Source organism: Cryptomeria japonica, chromosome 11 (assembly GCF_030272615.1).
Source record: "Cryptomeria japonica chromosome 11, Sugi_1.0, whole genome shotgun sequence".
NCBI lineage: Eukaryota > Viridiplantae > Streptophyta > Pinopsida > Cupressales > Cupressaceae > Cryptomeria > Cryptomeria japonica.
Window position 1 is genome coordinate 638,931,019 of NC_081415.1, and position 11,243 is coordinate 638,942,261.

The 11,243-nt window shown below is 36.3% G+C and overlaps 1 protein-coding gene across 1 annotated transcript; it reads left to right on the forward strand.

Annotated features, from left to right (window-relative positions):
* The first annotated feature begins 1,914 nt into the window (after positions 1–1,914).
* On the forward strand, positions 1,915–5,973 carry LOC131063179 (chalcone--flavanone isomerase 2). Its single transcript, XM_057996968.2, has 9 exons — positions 1,915–2,060; positions 2,142–2,231; positions 3,279–3,437; positions 3,519–3,739; positions 3,922–4,074; positions 4,151–4,271; positions 4,798–4,956; positions 5,053–5,273; positions 5,366–5,973. Exons 2-9 carry the CDS (start codon positions 2,153–2,155, stop codon positions 5,522–5,524), a joined length of 1,272 nt encoding a protein of 423 aa, XP_057852951.1. The 5' UTR covers positions 1,915–2,060; positions 2,142–2,152; the 3' UTR covers positions 5,525–5,973.
* The last annotated feature ends 5,270 nt before the right edge of the window (positions 5,974–11,243 follow it).

An 11,243-nucleotide genomic window follows, 5' to 3' on the forward strand; every position in this document is an offset into this window, starting at 1 on the left:
TCTTCATAACCCGTAAATTATTTCTTGTTCTTCATAACCCGTACGGGTTATGAAGAACTGCGAATAGTACTTTTGATTCTTCAAAACCCATGCGGGTTTTGGCTTGGTAAGAGGGTTGGAAAATGACCCTAAGGCTTGCAAGCCCATTTTCCCCCCTTTTTTGTTCCTTTACACATTTTTCATCCTCCACCATGATTTCTTGACTTCATCATCATCAGGTTTACAAATGATGAAGTGGGTATCTCTAAAATTGCCACCATAATCTCACACATCTTCTTAGTTTTCTGACCATATAAATTTTTTAATTTTTGGACAACATGAGCATAGTAAACTTTAATTTTCTTTATTAGTGCCTTGACAGTCCTCACAGACATATGTCTACCATTTTTTTAATAACTTTTAATATACTTGACCAAATTCAAAATAAATTATATATTATTGTTCTACACTAGATTCTATGCACTTTTTTAAAAAAAATTGCATTTTTGATTATTTTGATGCAAGTTATGCCCAGCGCACTAATAGGTACCAAATTTTCACGATGCGGTCACTTCCAAAAATCATAAAAAATAAAATACTCAACGAAAAATTACAAAAAAATACACAACTTCTAGATCTCACTCTTACCTACCATCCTACCAAAGGGTTTTGCAAAATACTAAATCTAACTATATATTTTGTGCAGCGCACGAAAACAGCTATGTTATATTTTTTTGAAAAAATCAGGAACAGTTTTTCGTGTGTGAAAGGTTTGACCCTCTTAATATTATCCAATTTTAAAAAAAATTCGTAGTCTAGAAACTAGATTCAGAGTATTACAATTCTTATTCTTTTTTCAATGCCTAGTTTTGAGTGCATGACCTTCAAATAGCTCTTTGAAGTTCAGGTTTACCTGTTTTCAGAAAAAAAGTGGCCACTTATACCCCCCTTTTTGTTCACCATCTTGGTGCACTTACCCTGATAATTCATTTCTTCACACTCTTGGCCTGTTCAAGTCATGTGAAATGGAAGATACATTGCTTATATCTTTTAGGTTGAATAGGAAAGATGACTTTCTAAAAGGTAGTTGAGACATCCCTACAATCTAGAAATGGACACCACCATTAGGTTAGTGTGTTCTCAAAGGTAGACGTCATTTTTAAGGTAGATCACAAAATAAATGACCGCAGATAGTATTCAAGACACACTATGGTCTCATCCTAATGGCGGTGAAGTGGGTACTAGGAGATGATTTTATGGTTGAAGGTAACCAACACAATGTTAATACAAATATATCTTCATAGTTTGTGGCTTCTCTATTGAATTAAGGGGGGATGAAAGACATGTTCGTACTCTCTCACATGCTAATTAAGAATAATTTTTTGGGCAACCTAGTACATGTGCCACAAGCGACAAGACTAGGCATTAACATCGCCTTGCTAAGGGACATTTTCTAGTTGAAGATAATCGACATAATGTTAATATAAATATATCTTCAAAGTTTGTGGCTTCTGGATTAAGGAGAGATGAAAGACATTGTTTGTACTCTCTCTCTCACATGCTAGTAAAGAAGAATTTTTTAGACAACCTATAAGATATGCTACAAGTAACAAGACTAGACATCGACATCCCCTTGCCTAAAAGACATTGTGAGGTTGTTGGAGATCTAAGGCTATTGTTGAATGGTTTCCCTTCTTCTCAAACTTTAGGACTACCACACTATGCAACACTCAAAGGGAGCAAAAGGGTGCTCCTCTTTGGAAAAAGTCATGAATCTAGAAGCAAACAACCTACTCTGATCGAATCTCTCGCTGATTTTTATGGGTATTTATATTTGGTTGACCTTTCTTTCAATTATTAATCTTACAACGATGGAGCTTTCTTAGTTATTGTTAGGAAAAATGTTGCTGCCATACAGTCTTAACGTGGGCTGTTAGGAACCACAAATACACGTGATAGAGTAGTTGGACTGCGATCTAAACCGACGGTCTTTACTTCACACTTTGGCCTCGGTTATAAATACAGAGCTCGGCCAGTTTCATAATTTATCTACATTTGGCTGGACTAAGCTTAAGGAAAAGGTATAATTGCTTTTTGCTAATACTAGTTTAATGATAGCAGCTATAATCCCAGAACTAATTGCTGTGTGACGGTTTATACAGAACACATTGAAATGGAGGTTGAAGGTGTTTCATTCTCTTCTAAAGTTGCACCACTTGGATCTACCAAGCAACTTATTCTGGGAGGAGCAGGTATCTCTCCTCTGCTCAAATAACTGCTTGATGATTGTTTTTTTCCCGTTACATTCACTGGCTGATTGCATCCCATTTGCTGTTACAACATTTAGATATGAAAGTCCAACATTACAGGTCATGACAATAGATCGTATGAGATAGATGTGTTGAAATAAAATAATTGTTGGTTGATTTTAAGAACACCATGAGAGATAGATTATGCGAAGGAAAAGTAAGGTCTCTCTTAGACCTACAGTGCTCTGCAATTGGTTAGGATTTTCCTTCTTGGGTTTTGACGGTGCCTGTTAAGACTTTGCTTCTTACTTCTTAGGTCCCACTAGATAAAAATAGAAAGAGGACTCATTCAAACACAAATACACACAGCTTTCCCTTTGAATTTCCCTTTGAATTTCTCAAGATAAAAGCACAAAATCTTCCATGCGTATTACGTTGGGTGCCCCCTCAGACATGTTATTCATGCAGTGTTTTTGATCCAACTCTACTTACAAGTGCACATAGCTTATGCCCCCAAGAGAAGGCATAGACTCTTCATTGTCATAACTCTTGTTCAGTACCCTGTTCCACTCAGACATGTTTACCAGAGATCATGCAGTATTTTAGGCCCATAGTCCAAGTTCCAACTCTACTTGAACAAGTGCACGCAACTCTAATCTTGGGGTTTGGTGCTTATAAAGATAGTTTCTTTTAAGAAAGATGTACCGTAGCTTGCTATTTTAAGATGAATTCAAATTCACAAACATTGGGCTCTGAATTCTTAGTGATCCCACAAGAGTGAAAGCATAAAACCTTCATTGTCATGGTCAGACAGGTTTAAGAGTAATCATGCAGTATTTGAGGTCCATACTACTGGTAGCTGTTACAGTTTTGCTTATAAGATAAGGTAGCTTATAGTGTGTGAGAGGACACCCACATCAGCTCTATTCAAACTAGAGGTACATTAACTAAACAAGCGATGAAATCATCTCTCTACCGTTCGATGCCAATTCAGACATGCATACAGATGATCATGTGTTAAATATTAGCTTAATTGATTTGTGATCACAGGTGTTAGAGGGCTGAAGATAGAGGGCAAGTTTATTGTATTTACTGCGATCGGCGTTTATCTTGAAGAGTACGTCATTCCCTACCTTGCTCTCAAATGGAAAAACAAGACGGCAGAGGAGTTGGGGAAATCCGAGGACTTCTTCATGGACATTGTTACTTGTAAGTATCGGATTTTAGATAAAATATTTTTGGAGAGTAGGGTACAAAGAAAGTATATGATAAAGCCTGGTAAATGTGCAGGTCCCTACGAGAAATTCACGAGAGTGACCCTTGTCTTACCGCTTTCCGGAAGTCAATACTCTGAAAAAGTATCCGAGGGCTGCAAGGCCGCATGGGAAGCTGCAGGAATATATGGTAAAGCAGAAGCCCAGGCGCTTGATAAGTTTAAGGCAGTTTTCAAGGACCAGAATTTTCCACCTGGCTCTTCCATTCAATTTACCGATACATCGACCGGCCTCGTGGTATGTTTTATTCGTCTTTGGCTTTTCTGTTTGTCTCTTTCATCCCATTATCGTAGTGGAAAATACCCTCCATCCATGTATTTTTCAATTGGGTGACAATGCCATGGGTCCTTAAGCTCTTTGTTTAAGAATTTATCGCTTAAGATCCGACTTTAATGGATTGAGATAATGTTTATGGGTAGATTGCATTCTCCAAGGATAGTTCGATCCCTGACAAAGCTGCAGCTGTGATAGAGAACAGAGTCCTGGCACAAGGGATTCTAGCCTCCATAATAGGGAAAAGTGGTGTATCTCCTGCCGCTAAAGCTTCAATTGCACAACGAATGTCAAAATTGGTATGTTGGGGAATTATGCAATTATGATCTTAGTGGATCTAATTTTTTTCTGTGACTAATGAACACAATTGAACAGTATTTTCCAGAGGAGGAACGTTTGGCCACTGTGCTTTCTGGAATGGAGGTGGAGGGCATCTCATTTTGTGCCACAGTTCGGCCCCTGGGCTCCACAAAAGAACTCTTACTTGGAGGAGCTGGTAAACCTAAACCATTTGCTACATAATTACTTCTTTGTGCTTACAATCCTGATTGTTTTTACAAGTATCATAGAGGTTTTCCTTGAGACCCTTAACCGGGGCCCAGACTTAGGAAACCGATCTTTTCAAACACAGTGTGTAAAATAATTTACCATATATATTGCTACTTGGTAATCTAAGGTGCTTAAAGTTTAAGGGTATTTAATTAGGCTTAATGGTCAGCCAGTTAGTAGTAATTTAACACTTTATTCACACAAGAAAATTCTTTTCAGAGGTACTGTTAAAAAATTCATTGGATTATTAACAGACGGACTAAGATCTAGGAATAACAAGCCAGTCATGAAGGAATTGAAGTTAGAATAACTATATGTGAGAATAAATTTACAGCCTGAGTTGACCAGTGTGCTCCATGGCGGAGATCACAGGTTTGAATCCCGATAACATATGAGAAAACAATGCCCTTAGAAAATGCTTTAAAGGAAATATGGTGTTTTAAATCCACACACTAAACATTTTGGAATGGCAGGATTTCGAGGACTGGAGATTCAGGGGAATTTCAAGAAGTTCACAGCAATTGGTATTTACATTGAGAGGTCCATCATCTCTCACCTTGCTCTCAAATGGAAAGGGAAGACAGCCGAGGAGCTAAACAACAGTCTGGGTTTTTTCATGGACATTGTTACCTGTAAGCAACTAGTTTTTACTGACTCTGGTACAGCCACATTTCTGCATTACAAAAGGGTAAAAATAAAAGCTTAATCTTAACTGTTGGAATACACAGGCGACTATGAAAAGTTTACCAGGGTTTCCATGATTGCCCCACTTAGCGGGAGTCAATACTCAGAGAAGGTGAGCGAGAATTGCCAAGCAGCCTGGGAAGCTGCAGGAAAATACGGTGAAGCCGAGGTTAAGGCGCTACAAGAATTTAAAGCAGCATTCAAGGATCAAAATTTTCCTCCTGGTTCTTCCATCCTGTTTGCTTCTTCACCTGCAGGCCTTGTGGTAATTACACCATTTCATTTGTATGTTTCCAATTTCATTTTTTCTTTTTGAAGATACAAGCATTAAAAGTTGGACTGTATGGGAAATGCCAGATTGCATTCAGCAAGGATGATACAATTCCTGAAAAGGCTACTGCAGTGATAGAGAGCAAGGCACTTGGGGAAGCATTGCTTGTCTCCATTATTGGGAAAAATGGTGTTTCTCCTGTTGCCAAAGCATCTTTAGCAGAACGTCTTTCTCAGCTGCTGTGAATTACCAGATCCCTCTCAAAATTTGCCACCTACCCATTTCAGATTACTCTTCTAGCCACTGAATTGTAAAGGGATCGGAAGTGGTCCGAATAAATAAGGGGTTCTTATTATGAGAAAGAATCACAATGTAGCATTTTAGATTTGGCCAGGCTCCAGTTAATGGTTACAGAAGAAAGCATCAGAGATTTTACATACCTGCTATGATCCCTTTCACCGTCTGCCCAGTACCAAGCCGACTTTGCTGGATCTAAGGATGAATTAATTCTGAAAGTGACTTTAGTTGACATATTTCACTGTAATTCTGTGAACTAGAAACTGGTTATTCCGGTTATTGAGAAGATTATTAGTCCCTGTTAAAATTGGCATTCCACAAGCTATTTGTATTTCAGGGCTGGGACTGCAATTTAGGCCTGCATTTCATAATTTTGAAAATTGATAGCTGTTACTGATTTGCTGCAATTTTTCATTATCCATAAACTTCTTTTTTCTGGGGTAGGATGTAATGGATACATGTTGAATGGGGACTTGTTCTTCATTGGTGGATGAAAGGATAAAAATGATTGATTAGAATTTCAATATAGTGGTTAGCCAAATAGAAGGATTGATGTGGAATTTATAGATTTCAAAAGAGGATTAATTGAATGACAGATTGATTTGAGAACACGATTCATCGATAATTCGATGGGACAAGTTGGTGGGAAAGAATTGGTCATCTTGATTGAATCTGATTGAGAGATCGACTGAATTGATTGAAAAGTTAAGAGAATTGATTGAGAGTTGATTGATTAATTAAGAAATTTGGTTGAGTAGCTCGCTGACTTGATTGATTAGATGACTAAATTGATTCAACAGTTAAAAAGAATAAAAGTGAGAGTTGACTAGAAGTCAATGGGAGTGAGGGTTTTTTGTCTTGTAATGTAGGAAAATAGTCTAAAATGACATTTGAATTGAATTTAAGGTTTTGAAAATGTTAAATGAAATGGAAAATTAATTGAATTTGAATTTGGAGAGAAATTGGTTAATTTGAAATGAAGGAAAGTTAGCTCAAATAAATTTATAAAATTTATTTAATTTGGAGGACATAATTAGATAACTAAATAATTTTAAAAAAATTATTTTAATTATGGAAAATAAGAAATTGATTTTAATTAAATAATAAAGATCATTTAATTTAAGTAAATAATTGAGAATAATTAAATAATAAAATTATTTAATTAATTTAGAGGGAAAGGTCAATTGATTAAATGATTTAGATGGAAATTCAATAATTATTTTGTGATGGAAAAGAGGATTATTAATTTAGAAGAATAAAATTAGATTGATTAAATAATTTAAATTATTTAATTAAGAAAGAGGAATAATTAGTAAAATTGATGTTTGCAGGCGCAGGAAATTTTTAGGTGTCTACATGATGTTTGAAGAAATTTGACTAAGTGGAGAACAATCTATTTCTTTATGACTGTGTTGGTAATTCCCTTGCATTTTATCACGTTGCATGCTTTGGGTGTGCAATTTTGGAGTTAAGGAGTATATCAAATGTCTCTCTACTAATTTTCAGGACTTAAACATTTGTACAGAGAAAGTTATGAGTGTTTGTTCTCTGGTGAATATTTTGCTCACTAGAATGCTCCATGTACTATCATGTTGATTGGTTTGGCTTTGTGGTTTAGGGATGTTGTTAAGGATGGTGTATTAGACTAGTGAAATGAGTTTCAGGGTTGTTGGTGCTTCAGTGCATGATATTCATCATGTTGATGACACACAGTCTATCTGGTCTGCACTGTGATTGCCAATTTAGTGAATTACTTTCTTTTCACTAGAATTTGATGATTAGTTACTTCAAAAAATGATCAAGGAAACCTTGCTAATGGTCTACATATCTTGTATGTTGCTTTACATAGTGTTTTGGTTTCTCTCTAATTTGGGTATTTTCAACATCTTGGGCAGGAGTATTGGTAGTAACATTTTGTTGTGTTGTGGGGATTGTACTAGAGGTAGTTGGAACATTGGATGGACCAACATTAAATGAATCACTATTCAATGATGATACCTTAAGGAAACTAATTTTCCTTTTCTTTTCTGCTATATACTAGTAGAAATATGGCAAATAAATGATCAGGTGACTAAAAATTTTAGTCACGACAAGTAAAAATGACCAACTTCTAGTCATTTTTTGCAACACAACTATAAATGCCTAAATAAATGACTAATTGGTTATTGGGTAAGAAAACACAACTCAATTTTTAGTCACACAAATAAAAATGACTAAATAAATCACTAATTTGATCATTAGATAAAATACACAACTAAAAATCAGATTTATGCTTGAACAATGTATGTATGTATGTGTGTGTGTGTGTGTGTGTGTGTGTGTGTGTGTGTGTGTGTGTGTGTGTGTGTGTGTGTGTGTGTGTGTGTGCACGTGCGCATACACACACATATTCTACGTTCTTCTCTTCAAGATAATAGGTACTTGTGGGAATGATAGAAATATTCTATATATATTTTGTGGAGAGGACCTAGTAGTTGTGCACACTAACTTCACGCTTCTCAAAATCCTACGTGGAAATTTCAAATCATTTGGAAAATCCCCTGCTTATAATTCTAAGGTTTCAGGGCCACATCATCAAATATGATGCCACATCAGCATGTTTTTTGCCAAGGTGTCCTAAACAACCCCCAAAAAAGGAGAGACCAATAGGTGTGCAAAAGGGCCCCAATACTTATGCAGCTAATGTGGCATCACATGATTGGTTACTTTTCACAAAAAATGGTAATATATTTCATTCAATTATTGCAGGTACTTATCATCAACAATAACAACTTTAAAGTCACACCTATTGGTGAAATGTTGTACAAAAGTTGGAAATTAAATCAACAAGTATGGGTGTATTAAATCAACAACTTCTATCACAAGAATTGGAATGCGCTCAACTACTGGGTCCTTTCCCCTATTTAGCTTTTTATTGAAAATGAAACAACACTGCTTTCAAACTGGGTACCTTTATATTCTATGTGCATTTATAGATAACTTTTGATTTATAATAGATATTTATTGTAGAAAGGATCGATCATAATATTTTTGTTTTTAAATTATTAATTATTTTAAATAATATTTTTATTTATAAATTATCTTGAATTAAAAATTAAAAGTATTTTAATTGTTTTATATAAAAAATAAAGACCAAAAAAGAAATTGCATTTTAACATATTATGTGGCAAGGCAAATGAATGGCACAAAGTGATTTTTTATCTGCATTATAGGGTTCTCTACAAAAAAACATTTTAGCATATTAAACGACAAGGGCAAATGAATGGCCTGAAATGATTTTTTGTCTATATTACAGGGTTGAACATCGGTTACTCATGTCGACCCTTGTCTCCAGCCGCTACAAGGCTTGAAGGGTATGTATTCATCTTTCCTCTAAACTTCAATGCATTCTTTGCCCCTGGTTTTGGACGTATTTACTTCCACATCTTTCATACATGCAGCTTACATGTAGTTGGTATTATATTTTTTACTTTTCTATGCCCGTGCTTATCGATTTTAAATTAAATTAGGCCATATCTTATTGAGATCAAATCATTTTATGATTTAGATAAATAGGTATATGATGCAAGAGCATCGGTGTAGTTCTTATTGGTTTGAGCCATTAGCAGTGGAATTGCTTGGAGATCGTGGCATTTCTTCATGTTTGAGAGTTTAGCATTGTGGATTTGGATTTATTCCCTTGAGTTCATTGTCTTTATCATGCTCGAGATTCATGGCATTTGGATTTGATTCCGGTGAGATATCAATTCTGGTTTTGGCCCGATTGATATGTTCTTACCGGTTAGTCTTGCAGTGTGATGAGCGAAGTTTAATCGGGTTGCGGTTGATTTTCATGACTTGCAGATCGTTGATTTATGTTTCTTGAGTCTTTTCCAATGTTCCTGGAGAACCGCATGATGCTTTATGCACTTTAGAGACATTCTTAGTGATTTGAGTCTTCATGTTACCATTACACGTTTCATTATGAACTGGTTGGTCTTTAGGTCGACTTGATCAAGTTATTATTATTTGCGGATGGTATAAATAGAAGTTTTGAGAATCATTTGAGAGGATAGAAGACATAAGATAAAAGACAGAAGTTTGAGATCAAGCGAAAATGTAGAACCGGTGAGATTCTGGCTCGGTAGGACTGAATCCGGAAGGGATTAGGTCCAGATTAGGGTTGAACTGATAGACTGTTACCAGAGGCTGATTTGTTGTGTAGATGATCTTATATTTGTGTTGTAAGCATTGTTTGTATCCTGGACTGCGATCTAGCAAGTGGCATATGTAATTCATTGATCTGTTATAAGAATTTTTCCTACTGTTTACCAGTTGTGTATTTTGTGTTGTTACCGGTTGTTCTTTCTTCTTTATCTATGTTATGTTACTTATTACCCATAGATCTTGGATGGTGTTTGTGTTTAGGTTGCAAGGTCAAGATTTCCTTCATTGGATCTCCCTACCTTGTCTGGATCAAATGGTATCAAAGCTGGTTCATGAACCTGTTTTTGGAGGAGGACCAAGTTATGTACTGGTTGGTTGGAAAGGAAGTTAAGGCAACTTGTGGACTTGTTTAGATCACCTAATGTGAGGCAGAGAAAGGTTTGCAGGTAGACCGTCGATCCTAGAGCTTGAGCTTGAGGTAGATAGTGGGTGGAGACTTGAAATGATTGTCGATTGAGGCAGGCTGCAGGTTGGACCGATAGATCGTCATGGAGAGGCAACAAGAACCTGAAGTCAAATCATCGAATCCCTGAGGTAGTTGCAAGTACCTACTGACAGATCGTCGAACCGGATCAAGTGATGGGACTCACTTTTCAATTAACCCCGAGAGTCTGATGCAGGAGCACCAGTGTAGTTCTTACCGGTTTGAGCAGTGAGCAGTGGAATTGCTTGGAGATCGTGGCATTTCTTCACATTTGAGAGTTTAATGTTGTGGATTTGGATTTATTCCCTTGAGTTCGTTGTCTTTATCGTGTTTGAGATTCATGGAATTTAGATATGATTCCAATGAGATATCAATTTCAGTATTTGCCTGCTTGATATTTTCTTATCGGTTAGTCTTGCAGTGTGATGAGTGAAGTTTAATTGGGTTGCGGTTGATTTTCGTGACTTGCGGATCATTGATTTATGTTTCTTGAGTCTTTTCTGATGTTCCTGGAGAACTACGTGATGTTTTATGCACTTTGGAAATGTTCTTAGTGATTTGAGCCAACATGTTACCATTACACGTTTCATTATGAACTTGATGGTCTTTGGGCCGACTTGATCAAGTTATTGTTATTGTTGGATGATATAAATAGAAGTTTTGCGAATCATTTGGGAGGACAAAAGACAGAAGATAGAAGACAAAAGTTTGAGATCGAGCGAAGATGTAGAACTGGTGAGATTCTGGTTCGGTAGGACTGAAGCCGGAAGGGCTGAGGTTTGGATTAGGGTTGAACCAACAGACTGTTACCAGAGGCCGATTTGTTGTGTAGATGATATGGGGATCTTATATTTGTGTCGTAAGCATTGTTTGTATCCTGGACTGCGATCCAACAAGTGATATATATAATTCATTGATATGTTATAAGAATTGTTCATACCGTTTACCGGTTGTGTATTTTGTGTTGTTATCGGTTGTTCTTTTTTCTTTATCTGTGTTATGTTACCAGTTACCAGCAAATCTTGCATGGTGTTTGT